This window comes from Salminus brasiliensis, chromosome 6 (genome assembly GCF_030463535.1).
Source record: "Salminus brasiliensis chromosome 6, fSalBra1.hap2, whole genome shotgun sequence".
Classification (NCBI taxonomy): Eukaryota; Metazoa; Chordata; class Actinopteri; order Characiformes; family Bryconidae; genus Salminus; species Salminus brasiliensis.
The window spans coordinates 9981388-9996521 of record NC_132883.1 but is presented as its reverse complement, the minus strand read 5'-3'; the positions used below and the strand labels follow the sequence as shown (position 1 = coordinate 9996521).

General features: G+C 39.6%; 1 protein-coding gene across 4 annotated transcripts in view; it reads left to right on the top strand.

The window, feature by feature from the left end:
- nphp4 (nephronophthisis 4) overlaps positions 1–15134 on the top strand; it is a 207082-nt gene that overhangs the window by 127500 nt on the left and 64448 nt on the right. For all 4 annotated transcript variants that reach the window (XM_072681571.1, XM_072681570.1, XM_072681573.1 and 1 more), the window contains 2 exons: positions 2483–2637; positions 11850–12041. In XM_072681571.1, the coding sequence (XP_072537672.1) occupies positions 2483–2637; positions 11850–12041 (347 nt within the window). The remainder of the gene's footprint in view (positions 1–2482; positions 2638–11849; positions 12042–15134) is intronic.

Here is a 15134-nt window from a genome sequence, read left to right as displayed (position 1 = left end):
GTCGGCTGTAAAGTAAAAGCTCTTCATTGCTCCGCTAAGCAGCAGAAGCTTCACAGTTCATTTCAGAATCCTGCTAGCTTGTTATCACAGTCTGCCTTGCTGCAGACCTCAGAGTCTTTGGAAGGAAAGAATCCAGATATACAGGAAAACAGTTGTGTGATTATGTTAAGCACCCTGTTATTATTTGGAGAATACCTGTAAGCTGGCAATGTGGATTTGACAAAGAGACTCAGACCTTTGGTAAATCGCTGGGAAGTTTATTACACATTTATAATAATACACAGTTTTTGTAATATGCATCTGTTAACGCACACAGCTAGCAGGGTTAATGCACTTGTGCACAGTCTTGGGCACAGGAACTCAGAGGGTGCATCCGCACACATAAACACCCACAGAAACATACACACACACACACTCACTTATACAAGATGCTGTGGTTGTTTGTGGACATGTAGAGCAAAGGTGTCAGCGCTGTGCTGTGAAGGTGTCAGACATCTACTGTTTACTTCTGCACTTCTGGAACATTCACACTGGCTCCAGTGTTCCTCAGCACCTGCTGCTAATGGCACTGTGCAAAACTGTGAAGGACCCTTACAGACATACATGAACACGAGTCTTTTGCTCTTGTTTCATGCATTTATGATACATCTCACTCATATTATGCACATTACTACACATTAACCACACTACATACTTTGACACATATTATATATGTCTTTTTCTTAAAGGTGCCAAATAATGCATGTTTTAAGTATTTTTAACTTGATGGACTAAAGTATTGGGACACCTGTCTATTCATTGTTTTTCCTGAAATTAAGTCACTGAGTATTAGAAGAGTCTCTGTATTGCTTTTGTTGGAGCAACTGTCTCTACTGGCCAGGGAAGGTTTTCTACTAGATTTAGAACATTGATGTGAGGCTTTAATTGCATTTAGCGACAAGAGCGTTTGTGAGGTCAGGTGAGTTCCAGGATGTTGGATGATCAGCACCTCACCTCATCCTTAACTCCCCAACTCATATTCTCAAGTATTGGATGCAGGACCATCATTAAAGAGAACACAGTTCACTGCTCCACAGCTCAATGCTAGGAGGATTTGTACCTCTCTAGCCCATGTCTGGCATTAGGCATGGTGCCAATAGGTTCATGGTTTATGTGTTCCAGTCATATTCTATTGGCAATACTTTTTTTTTTTTAACTTATTCTAATACTTCTAGACAAGCTGTGTGTTTGTGTAGCTGAATGCATTCATTAGAAGTATAAGAATTATTATAGTATTAGAAGTAATATAGTGTATATTTACAACCCTGTTATTTTGCCTAGCACCGCATAGTTTTAATCCTGTAACAAAAAAATGACACATTTAAAAATAAATTATTCTTTCATTTTCGTGAATCTAACCCCATAGTGTTGCTGTCATCTCAGCACAGTGGGCTGTTAGCAAGCTGAAGAGATTGTAGCCGGTTAGCTTTTGGCCTTGCCCCCACTCCCTTTCCTGGGTTTGGCTTTCTTGAGTCTTCCTACATAAAAACATAAGCCAGTACTTTCTCCTCTTATGTTTGTTTAGCTCCAGTTTGGTTTAGCTGAGGTAGTTGTAGTTGTGAGTAGTTGTTTTCGAGACAGCGGACCCTGGAGAAAACAAATTGGTACGAGCTGGTCGGCTTGTGTTAGTTTTTAGCCTAGTGCTTATCACTGTTTGAAACCCCCCAGCTTTATCTTCCTTGATGCTGAGTTGAACTTCTCTTCTGTGAACACTGGCACAAGAAAAGCCATGAGACCTGGGTCATGTGTGTAGTCAAACTCAACCCGTATTCCCATTATTAGCAGAGTCTGGAGGTGATGTGCTGCTTTCCAGGATCAACAACAACAGAATCTCTAGAAGTCGTTGTCACCCATTTGTCGTTGAGCTTGTGTTAGTAGGCTGGATGTACAGTGGGGAAAAAAGTATTTAGTATTTATATTTAATATTTATATTTTCCACCATTATTTGCAAATAAATTCTTTAAAAATCAGACAATGTGATTTTCTGATTTTTTTTTCTCATTTTGTCTCTCATAGTTGAGATCTACCTATGATATCAATTACAGGCCACCTCTCATCTTTTTAAGTGGGAGAACTTGCACAATTGGTGACTGACTAAATACTTTTTTTCCCACTGTATATACATTTTGTGGGTGTAAATATAGGGAGTCAAGACTGTAACGTTACAGTTTTTAGGTTTGGAATTAGTTGGAATTTTTTGTTTTGTCTCTGTTTTGGTTATGCATGTATAACATTTTATATACAATATACACAAAGTGTGTGTGTGTGTGTGTGTGTGTGTATAAATTGTGTATATGGTTTAATTATGTAATTATACTATAGAGGTACTCATGTATGTGAAAAATGATGGTACTCCCATATCTTTTTATTATTATTGTTGCATATTTATATTTATAGGATTATATGGATGTCTCCATATAATGTGTGTTTGTGTGTTTGTCAGGAACATCCTGCTGCAGGCAGCATAGCACACCTGGAGGTCAGTGCGATGGAGAGAGAGGAAATGAGGGATGAGAAAGAAGACGAGTGCAATCTGCGCGAGCTGACCTTCACCCCTGTCCATGCCCCTGTCATTACACTGGGAACACATGCACCAGGGTCAGTATTACACTTGTGCTTTACACATGCACACATGCATGCACACACACACACACACACACCGCGTTTGGATTCCTGCTGCCTCACTTCACACCTTTGTGGTCATCTCTCTCGCTTGCTCTTTCGTTTTTCACACTCACACATACATACACGCACACACACACACACACACAAACACACACACACACACACACACACACAGACACAGACACAACTGCACATAAAAGCATAGGCTCAGTGCTGGTTCTGCCTGTCCACTTCAAAAAAAAAAAAAAAAAACCTGGCCTTGAAGCAGCAGATATGAGGCTGTGTGTGTTTGTTGTTTTCTCTCTCTCTCACTCTCTACTGCAGCTGATCCCACTCTGTCCAGTGACCTCGAGCTCCCGTGGCTGAATCAGTTTTTACTGATATACAGACAGTACTGTGCAGAAGTGTTAGGAACCTGTGAAAACCAGAATGAAAAGCTCCTGGGCAGTAGGAATTTATTTGCTCAGTGAATTTGAGTTAATATTTATACAAAAAGTGGTGATTTTACATAGTTGTGTTCATTAAAACACATTAAAAGCTCTCCTCCAGGGAGTATTATTTATAGTCATCACCCAACATCTGGTTTGGTAAATCAGTACTTAATGATGTTAAATCAGGTAAGCTGGTGATGCAGTTGAACACATCCAAACTTGGGGGTGTCCTGAGTCCCCATCCACACGTATCTGGTTACTTGTAAAAACTGAGATTTGCCTCCCTTCGTTTTTAAAAATGTTTTGTACACACTGAGATGAAACGCTTGCATGAGCATGCTAGCCCTGTATTGGAACAGAACCTCATAGAGACATCAAAACACCACAAATAAGGAAGAAAACACAGAGATTGAATCCACAAACTACACACTATACTAGACTATGTAAATCAGGACATGATGGATTCTTAATACATTGTTATATATTTGTATTTACATTTATTCATATGTGGAAATCTACTGCTGTCTGCATGTAGACGTTGTAGTTTAATGACTCATGTAGTTGACTATATAGAGAGTAAGGAGGTATTTGAGATGCAGCCAGAAACATGCATGCGTTGTGAGGTCAGTGTTTTTTAAGCAGGTCCATTTGCCCCCATAGAGTTTTCAAAGATCTCCACCTGGGAGAGCATTTTCAGTGAATAAAAACAACGTTTCTGTGTGGACGAGAAACTGAAGCACAGATAAAACCTCCGTTTGTTCTTCAAAATAGCTCACAAAATATCAACTACGTTCTTCAGAATCAGAAGTGATTGTTACTTTTTACTGTATTTAGATTTTCATAATGTCATCTGGTGATTTTACAAGCAAACACACTCTCGCTGCTGAGATTTTAAAAGGGATTTTAAAGAATATACTTAGGTGCCTAGAACGGGTGCACAGTGCTGTAGAGCATTAGCAAAAAGACAGAAGCAAAATAGTCAAAAAAGTCAATTTGTAACCAACAGAGCACAGCGTTATAGATGTATGGTGTAATCAAACACGGTGTACTCTTACTCCAGCGTATTATATGATAAAAGTGTTTACGCCTTCAGGAGCATCGGAATGAGAGAATAAGGTGGATATAATTAGAGCGGCTCTAAAACTCTGCAGGAGAATCACCAGGAGCAAAACAAAATAAGAATATATTAGTTTAACACTTTACACTGCAGACTCTCAGCCAAACCCTTTTTTTTATGATAATAAAACTAAAACTCTACATTATCCCTTGGAAAAAATGATAAGAGCTGAACAAATAAAAATCAAAATCTTTCTTACATTAGTCCTGTATCATTAGAGAGTCTTATACTTGTCACTAAGGCCAAGTATCGCCTACTTTGACAGGAGAAAGCAGTTTGATTAACTTGTAAAACAGTCAGTAACAGCATGAAAGGGGGAAGAGACTGGAGAAAGATTCCATTGAGATACACATGCACTATACATACGTTTGTGGACACCATTTTTAATGAATGCATTCAGCTTATTTAATTATCGTTATTAAAGTCTTACCAATAGAATAGACTCTCTAAAGCAGATAAACATGAACCAGTTGGCTCCATTCCTAATGCCAGGTGTCAGCTAGAGGGGTATAAAGCCCCCAGTCTTGAGCTGTGGAGCAGTGGAACTGTGTTCTCTGGAATGCCGATGCTTCATCCAGTGAGGTGTTGTGAGATCATCCAACGTCCTGACCTCACAAACACTCTTGTTATGGAATGCAATGAAATCCAATTGGAGCAATGCTCCAACATCTAGTTGAAAGCCCTAAGCCCTCCCTGGACAGTAGAGACAGTTACTCCAACAAAAGCAGGATAAACTCCTTTTCAAGAATTCAATGAAACTTTAAATAATAAGAGCTGAACAATTTTTTTAACGGTTAATTTTAAAATACACAATAAATGAGCAGGAGTCCCAATGCTTTTGTATGCATTTCCATGTAGTGTATATAAACCAAGCATAGTTGGAATAGTAATATTATTGGGCTAAATTTAGAAATCACTTGTAGAAAAAATGACTCAACAAGTTGCTTTATTTACCTTTCTATGAATCACTTGTTTATTTGAAAAGGTCTGATATCTGTTTTTTTTCCCGAAAAGCAGAGTTGTGATATTGATCGAAGTTTGTCCTGAGGATGCTTCTGCAGATGGTTCACTGGTTTACTGGTTCATAAATGTAATGAGTACAATGTCTCTGAGCAGCTTTTAGATTAATGCTATTAGCAGAATCCACTGTGGCTTTTAATGGTCTTTCTTTGGATATGTATGTCCGTTTTCTTTGACTCCAACTAACTGCACAGTCACTGTACAAAAGAAAATGCAGGTTTGAAGAAATCGTATGCGCTCATACACCTTTATAATACACCTTCCTAGTTTGTATGCTAGGTTTTGAAAAGTTTTGAAAAGAGCATTTTTTAGGTTGCATTGTGGTGCGGTCTCCTTTCAGAGCTGATGAATCTGGTCAGTTAACATTCATTCAGTCAGTAGAGTGATTCAGAGTGGATTATTCAGAGAGTGCTTAGTCTGAACTTGGTAAAGGAAATAGTTTTAGAGGATGTGAGATAATAAGTTACTGTTACTGTATACAGCATAAGCATTGTATTAAGGTTTTAAACGGTCTAAATGCACATAGATAGTCACAGAACAAAACATGTATATCCACAATAGTACCTTTATAGTTGAAGGTAAAAGTGTTCTTTCAATTCAGGTTGAAGTAAATAAATTGGCTCGTAAATCTGTAAGCTGTGTTTCTGAGTGTAAAGTTTACTGTAACTGGATTAGTATAGAACCGAGGCGATTACTCACGAAAACTTGGTTATTTAAATGTTAAAAAGTCTATTCGCATGTTCTTCTGTTTTAGGATGACACCCCCCTCCAACCCCTATAGTAGACAACACATGAACTCGGTCGAATCACTGATTCTTCATTGGCCTGTCCTTACCTCAGCTCCACCAATGGCTTTGGCCTATACATTTGCTTTTATGTACTTTTGATATGAGACTTCACTATTACTGTCTGTGGTGATTGCAATTCAATCAACAGTAATTAGTCAAGTGTTCGCATGATGTGCTATGCTTATTCTCCCTCCAGTAAAAAGCAGAGCCTGATGGACACACAATACACAATACTGTCACAACGTAGAAAGCAATTACATCCAACAAACATAGAAAGCTGAAAATGGTGGGAACTGAGTCTGAAGGCTTTCTCTGAGGTACAGCCATGCAGAAATAAACGTTGTCTTCATTGAGATACAGATAAAACACTGGCTATAAGAGTACATCTGCTTAGCACGAGTCGCTGTATAAAGCATCCACTTAGGTCAGATATCTGTTTAAACAACAGCAAGGATAGTACTTGAAATTGTCTGAGAATAGTGCCTAGCTCTTTTCAGACTCATTCAGAAATGTAATAAAATCCAATAATATAATAAGCTTTTACGAATAATCAACTTGGAAATGACTTAACAATGGAAATGATGTACGTAATGAGAATATTACAAATGGTCAAGACCTTGTATTACGCTATTAGGCAAGTTATTGCATTATTAAGTTTTATTACATTTTTGACCAAGTTAAGTACCCACTTTTATTACGTTTATGGATGTTATTACATTATTGGAAAATTATTACGAAATTAGTAAGTACAGCCCAGCTCCTCACACTTTGGCCCTCTAAGACCAAGCATTTAGGTATTTTATATACCCTTGCATAAACATCCTTTCTGCCTGTTTTGATGGCTGTTCATTTGTCTCTCTCTCACACTCACACATACACACTCACACAAGGCTCATTTTTATTCTGCTTTCACAACCACTGTGTATGAAACAAAGAGAGGGCAAATGCAAAACTAATAAACAGGGATTATAAATGTTTAATTTGGTAGAAAATTACCATGATCCATAGGTTGCATTATTTTCCTCTTTGTGTAAAGCAAATTAAAAACTACTGATGGAAGAGCTGGCATAATGGCTTCAGTCCAATAATTGTATATGACTCAATGAGTCCAGTAAAATGATGCTATTGATCAGGCGTGCTTGTTATACTGCTGGCATGCGCGCACAAAAGTGTTTGTTGGGGTAAAGGTTGTGGTCATGTTTAGGCCTTGATAGAAACTCTTTCTTTTGGTAGTGGATTGTGTCGCTTCAGTTCTGTGACTGAAAACATATGATCTAAACTAAAAATAAAAAAATAAATAAATCAGAAGTACAATCTATAATGGCATGCAGTTTTTACAGAAATGTGTTGCCAAGGATATGAACGGTTACTGTGACTGGATTAGTATAGAGCCGAGATGATTACTCACAAAAACTTGATTATTTAAGTTTTAAAAAGTCTATTTGCATGTTCTTCTGTTTTAGGATGACACCCCCTCCAACCCCTATAGTAGACAACACATGAACTCAGTCGAATCACTGATTCTTCATTGGCCTGTCCTTACCTCAGCTCCACCAATGGCTTTGGCCTATACATTTGCTTTTATGTACTTTTGATATGAGACTTCACTATTACTGTCTGTGGTGATTGCAATTCAATCAACAGTAATTAGTCAAGTGTTCGCATGATGATGTGCTATGCTTATTCTCCCTCCAGTAAAAAGCAGAGCGTGATGGACACACCCATTTGTATGCATTTAAGAGCTAATCCTTTGTAGAACATGTTAATGGGAAATAACTTTTTGCATTATCTCTTTTCTGTTTCCATATTTTTTTTAATTTTCTAGTGTTTTTTCAAAGTCTGTGTCACACAATCTAGCACAGCTCTCCTTTGTGTATTGATGTGCATTATAATCAGGAGACCGATCTTATACTGCTTATGACCGTTTAAGGTCCTATAGTTCATTATAGACCGGCACAATCTTAACTATTCAAGGGTTTACTTACTTTTTCTAGCCTGCAATGTGGATGTGAGCAGTACAATTGTTTGTGTCTCATTAGTTTAGTTAGATTGTGTTTGTCTAGAATTTTTTATAATTATCATAACTGTCTAGAACCCTGTTATGCGCTGTGACTTTTATACACCCTAAGGATTACTTATTGGTGGTTCCAAGGAGTTTAAGAGGTTAAAGGCTTCTTGCAACTGTTACGCTTACAATTACTCTATTGCTTACTAATTTCATATAGTGTTAACAGGGTTTTCACTCTGTATATATCAGTGCCTGTCCACATTTCACATAACTGCCACAACTATGCGTGCTATTCACTTCACTACTGTATAAAAACCCGCCGCATTCATCTGTATTCACACCGCCCTGGCAAACCTCACTACTATAAAAAATTCACCATCATAAATTTCATATACAGCTTATCACGCAGCATCGCCTCAGCCAACAGCAGTGTTTTACTCTTCCTCCAGCTCTTTGCATCATAAGATTTCTTTCTTTCTTTCTTTCTTTGTATTGTTGCCATTTTCTCCCTGTATCAGAAAAAGGGGCACGTTTACAGTTACCCAGAGCTTGTGGGTGGATATCCTTTTTACTTAAAAAATCCTTTTGAACAGATCCAGAGAGAAATGGGCTGACTTCCTAGAACCATAAACCCCCAAATTTAAGCTATTATGCCAAAGTGCAGCTTTGCAAAATTACAGGACTTATGTCCGCTCACAGGTCTCTAAATCTCTGAAGTGGACAGTGAAGTCTGTGCAAATGCCATAACTGCTGTATATTTATGTGTGTTTATTGCTCTAATGCTTGAACAGGTTGCTGGGTGTACCAGAATGATTCACTAATGCGTTCGGTCAGATGCTGCAGCTGTTTGTGGAGGTAGATAGTGTGGAGGTGGCGTTTTAAACTCCAGCACCAACTATTTCTTCATGATGGATATTTTAGCTGGCGTAGCATTAGATGGTGTGGTGTTGCAGTTGTAAAAATAAAAAAAGTTAGTGAGTTGTTATTTCTTCCTATTAGCAGTCTTCCTTAGCAGTATTCCTGCCTGAAACTGTAACCTAATTATACCGTTCCGAGTTTCGAGGGCAGTCGTCTTGAGTTCTGGATGTGTTGCAGTTTGTCTTTGAAACTGAGTCAAGTGACAAACTGCTGGTTTGCTACTGTTCACTCTGAAAGCTGGGCAAAGAGTGCATCTCCGCTTGTGCTGCCTCTCATTAGATTGCTGGAATAACTGAACCACTTTTTCCTTTTGTTGGAATTGAAGGTTTTGTGATGCAAAGGGGTGGAATTGGATCAGAGCACATCTTAACAGAGCTCCTGTTCCTTTGGTTGATGTGCACTGCAAGAAGAGCTGAGCTCCGGAGCTCTGGAGTTTCCAGTTTATTAAGTAACACCTACCTTGTATCTTCTTTCATTGGCTTTTCTATCGAAAGCATCCACCATACTTTACACTCTTAAAAATATAGGTGCTACACAGGGTTCTTTGAGCAACGTCCTAGAAGAACCACTTTTGATTCCCTTAAAGAACCATTTTTGTAAGAGGTGTGTGTGTGTGTGACAAACCTTTACATTTGTGCTGAACCTACCTTTATTTGAAGCTTCTTTAAGTCTTTAAAAGGTTCTTCACACCTACACATCTCTTTTTAAAACATGGTTCTTTCTGGAACCAAAGTGGTTCTTGTATGGCATTGCTCAAGAAACCATTGTTTATCAGCCACCCACTACTCTATCCATTAATGGCACAGGAGCGCTATTGGACCATCACTATGTCTTCTCAGAACAGAATGCCCTCTGACGTCTGTCCACTTTTGAGTTAAGTGTGGACAAGGCACCCTGGGTGTGTTTACACTTGGCTTTTCATGTGATTAAGTGAGATCTGATCAGGATTCAATCACCGTAAGCACTTGTTGATGCAGGATGTAAACATCCTCAAAGAAATATCCGGACCATTATTAGCTTCCATGTAAGAAGCAGGGCTCCCCCACCTCCTAAATCCCAGGTTAGTCCCTGCTGATGCAATATGCCCGGGCCAGTCTGCCTTCCTGGACACCAAGGCCGTGGTGAAATAATGTAATGGTCGAACGAAACACTGCGTATGAGTGGAAGGAGAGCAGAATTCTGGCCCTCAGGCTATTTTCCTGGTCTGCTCTCTCGGGCTTCGACATACTTACATTTGTGGAGCTGGAGTTTAAGGAGAGCACCTGTTGTTTTGCTTCACACACACATTTACACTTGGATTGCATTGCAAGAATCCAGCTGAGAATCACTGTTGCAGAGATGGGCAATATGGAGAAAATAATTGTAGTATATATTTTAGCAAAATGCTAAGAGAAGCCTCTACTAATTGCTAATTGTCATTCATACAGGCAACAAATAATCATCAGTAGAGTGAACAGGTATGTACACCAACCAGCCATAACAGTAGCAAAGTCAGTTCTTGAAGGTGGTGTGTTAAGACAAAACATTGCCAAGCATAAGGATCTGAACCACTTTATCATGAACCAAATTGTGATGTCTGGACAACTGGGTCAGAACATCTCCAAAACATCAGGCAGGTTGTGTGATCAGTACCTACCAAAAGTGGTCCAAGAAAGGACAACTAGTGAACCGACGACAGGGTCATATACACCTCATTGATATGATCTCCATGGAGGCTCATTGACGTGTTCCATGGAGGCCCCAGCTCACAACCTATAGGATTTAAAAGATCTGCTAACATGTTGGTGCCAGATACAACAGGACGCCTTCAAAGGTCTTGTAGAGTCCATTGGATGGCCAAATCGGCGCAAGTGGCTGCAAAAGGCAATGCACTTGTAAAGGCCTCAGTAATAGACGATCATCTCTTTCCCTCATTGATTGTAGCTTGTCCTGATTGAAGCATTTACCGCCTGCATTATTCTCAAAGAGTTGCAGCAGTAAAGCTCTTAACAGTCTAAGGTTTTAAAGAGATAAATAAATAAAATTGCTCCATACTCTTAGTAAAGAGCGTTCTCTATAGTAATAGAAAAGGGATTATTTGACTGGTAACGGTAGTGGAGCCCTTTTTGGTGCTATGTAGAACCATTTTCTTAAAAGATTATCTATAGAATTGTTTAGGGTTTTATACACTAACTCTAGTGGTCTGGTGTTGTGGGATCAATCCTCGCTCTGATCCCTGCCTGCGAGAAGTTTGGAGTGTTCTTCTCATGTCCATGTGGGTACTCTGGTTTTCTCGCACTTCCCAAACATGCATGGTAGGTGATTTGGCTATGCTAAATTGCCCCTAGGTTTGAAAGTGTGAGGTGTTAGGAGTGTGTGGTACCCTGCGATGGACTGGTTCCCAGTCCAGTGGGGTATTCTTGCCTTGCGCCCAGTTTTTCCAATGATTGGCTCAAGATCCACTACACAAAAGCTTTTCATCTAATATAAGGAACCAGGCAAAGAGCTATTTAAGCTCTTTGAGTGATGCCATAGAAGAACCACTTAGAGATACATAGAAATATGTGTGGTGTGAAGAAAGGTTTAAAGATCTAGAGAACTTAATTAAGATTTATTACCAAATTAAATGTCAAACATGGTTGTTTAGGAAACCAGAATTGCTCAAAGAATCCTTTGAAGAACAAAGGAGTATATGATGGTATGAAACCTTTTGAATGGCTGCTTAGTAGTTTGAGTGTTTGAGTTTGAGTTATTGATCACAATGTTGGGGATTGGATACCCAGATTTACTAGGCTGCCACTCTTGGACCTGAGCAAGATGCTTACCCTCTTTGCTCTCTAAGCTGGGTTAGAAATTTTGTTGTAGGATAACAATAATGGTACTCCCCTAACTAACTTGACCTCTTAATCTCCCTCTCTCCTCAGCTCCAGCAGGGCGAGCTCTCGCGGCTCCCTGGCTCATCTCTTCTCCTCTCGCTTTCCTGAGATCCGTGACGGGCTGGGCCAGGTTGCTGAGGTGCTGGATCCATCCGAGCCAGTTCACTTCGACCCCCAAAAAGAAGAGGCCGACCCGCTGCAGGCCAACACCCTCATCCTTCAGTTTCTGGCTTTTACCAGGTTAGTCTAGTTGCCTGTGGGTGTGTGTGTGTGTGTGTGTGTGTGTGTGTGTGTGTGTGTGTGTGTGTGTGGGTGTGTGGGTGTGTGTGTGAGCGCATTTTTCCAGAGCTGTTCTGCTGCAAGTAGAATAGCATGATTTCACTTCCCACTTAGAGGAAGTGCTCTGAATCAAAGCAAATCCATTTTTTCTGTTTTTTCTGTAACTCTTTGCGAACAAACAGCTGCATTTCAGAGTGCTTTACAGAGAGACACGCAATAAAGCCAAAGACTACAGAATACAGGGAATAAAAAATCACAAGATATAAGAACATCAAAGATATACAGTAGTGGTATTTAAACACAAAGGATAAGAGAGAATCACAGACACAGCTCATATAAAAAAAATGATAGTTAAATAAAGAATGGATGGGATAACATAATAAAGTAGAGTGATACAAGTATAACATCATAGAATGCAATTATATAATACAATATAATAATGTATAATAAAACAAAATCAGCCACTTAAAAAAGGCATTGTTCTTGTTGCTTCTTACTGCATTATGTGTTTTTCCTCAATCAGTCGTTATCAATTAGAACAAGGGTCTGAAAATAAAATTGCAGTATACAATGTAAAAAAAATATTAATCAGGATGTACACTGTGTGCAGAATTATTAGGCAAATGAGTATTTTGATCACATCATCCTTTTTTATACATGTTGTCCCACTCCAAGCTCTATAGGCTTGAAAGCCAACTACCAACTAGTAAATCAGGTGATGTGCATCTCTGTAATGAGAAGGGGTGTGGTCTAATGACATCAACACCCTATATAAGGTGTGCTTAATTATTAGGCAACTTTCTTTCCTTTGGCAAAATGGGTCAGAAGAGAGATTTGACTGACTCTGAAAGTCAAAAATTGTAAGATGTCTTGCAGAGGGATGCAGCAGTCGAAAGGAATTTAACTTTTGAAGCGTGATCACCGAACAATCAAGCGTTTAATGGCAAATAGCCAACAGGGTCGCAAGAAACGTGTTGAAAAAAAAAAGGCGCAAAATAACTGCCCATGAATTGAGGAAAATCAAGCGTGAAGCTGCCAAGATGCCATTTGCCACCAGTTTTGCCATATTTCAGAGCTGCAACGTTACTGGAGTATCAAAAAGCACAAGGTGTGTGATACTAAGGGACATGGCCAAGGTAAGGAAGGCTGAAAAACGACCACCTTTGAACAAGAAACATAAGATAAAACGTCAAGACTGGGCCAAGAAATATCTTAAGACTGTTTTAAGTCTAAGGTTTTATGGACTGATGAAATGCGAGTGACTCTTGATGGGCCAGATGGATGAGCCCGAGGCTGGATCAGTAAAGAGCAGAGAGCTCCACTCCGACTCAGACGCCAGCAAGGTGGAGGTGGGGTACTGGTATGGGCTGGTATCATCAAAGATGAACTTGTGGGACCTTTTCGGGTTGAGGATGGAGTGAAGCTCAACTCCCAGACCTACTGCCAGTTTCTGGAAGACACCTTCTTCAAGCAGTGGTACAGAAACAAGTCGGTATCGTTCAAGAAAAACATGATTTTCCTGCAGCACAATGCTCCATCACATGCATCCAAATACTCCACAGCATGGCTGGCCAGTAAGGGTCTAAAAGAAGAAAAAATGATGACATGGCCCCCTTGTTCACCTGATCTGAACCCCATAGAGAACCTGTGGTCCCTCATAAAATGTGAGATCTACAGGGAGGGAAAACAGTACACATCTCTGAACAGTGTCTGGGATGCTGTGGTGTCTGCTGCACGCAATGTTGATCGTAAACAGATCAAGCAACTGACAGAATCTATGGATAGAAGGCTTTTGAGTGTCATCGTAAAGAAAGGTGGCTATATTGGTCACTGATTTGTTTTTGGTTTTGTTTTTGAATGTCAGAAATGTTTATTTCTAAATGTTGTGTTATATTGGTTTACCTGGTGAAAATAAACAAGTGAAATATGTGAGGTATATATTTGTTTTTTATTAAGTTAATAATAATTCTGCACAGTAATAGTTACCTGCACAAACAGATATCCTCCTAAGATAGCCAAATCTAAAAAAAAAAAAAAAAACCCACTTCAACCTCCAAAAATATTAAGCTTTTGGGTTGATTGAGAACAAAGTTGTTGTTCAATAATAAAAAGAATCCTCTCAAATACAACTTGCCTAATAATTCTGCACACACTGTAGAAAACATGAAGATGTTATGGCTAAAAATAGTGCAACATAAAATAGTACAACTACATAAAATCCAGACAATCAAACCAGTAAGCCAGTATGTATGGCAAACCAGTATAAATTCCATATATTTTCTAATGTTGGGGGCATTGGTGGCTCAGCGGTTAGAACACTGGTCTATTGATGACAAGGTTGTGGGTTTGATACCTGGCCTCAGCAAGCTTAACCCTCACTGCTCCCCAGGCGCTTCAGGGGGAGCTCGCTGCTGCTGCTGCTGTGTGATGGGCTAAAATTGGAGGCCAAATTTCATCTGTGTCTAAGACAAAATGGTGAATATGGTTGTCTTGTCTTGTATGTAGCATATAAAGTTATGCCATATAAAGCATTTAAGTACTTTTTTAGTTGAAGCCTTTAAACCTCTTGTTATTTTGCCTCAGTATGGAGTAGTCCAGGTTGTGTCATGAGATGGTAAAAGCCAGCTGGCTAGATATTTAGCCTAGCATGGATACTAGCTCCCTTCCCTTGCTTTTGCTTCATTGGATGCTGCATTTGTGCTCCCCTTTGTGAACATTAGCACAGGCAAGGCCTGGTTTAGGGAGCGACCCGTATTCCCATAACTAGCAGACTCTGGCGGTCATGTGCAAAGATGTCTCTGACTATGGAGAGTGGGCTTGGTGTATGTACATTTTGTGGGTGTAAATAGAAGATCATCACTGGCCCTAAAATTGCACCCTGAGGGACTTCACAAGCTATAGGGGAAGTTGTAGCCTAATGGTTAGAGAAGCGGGCTTGAGAACGGAAGGTCACCGGTCCGAATCCTACCAGCAAGGAAAGAACTGGGAAGGGGTGGAGTGAAGGCTGTCTCCTCCTTCAATCCACGGCTGAAGTGCTCTTGAGAAAGGCACCTA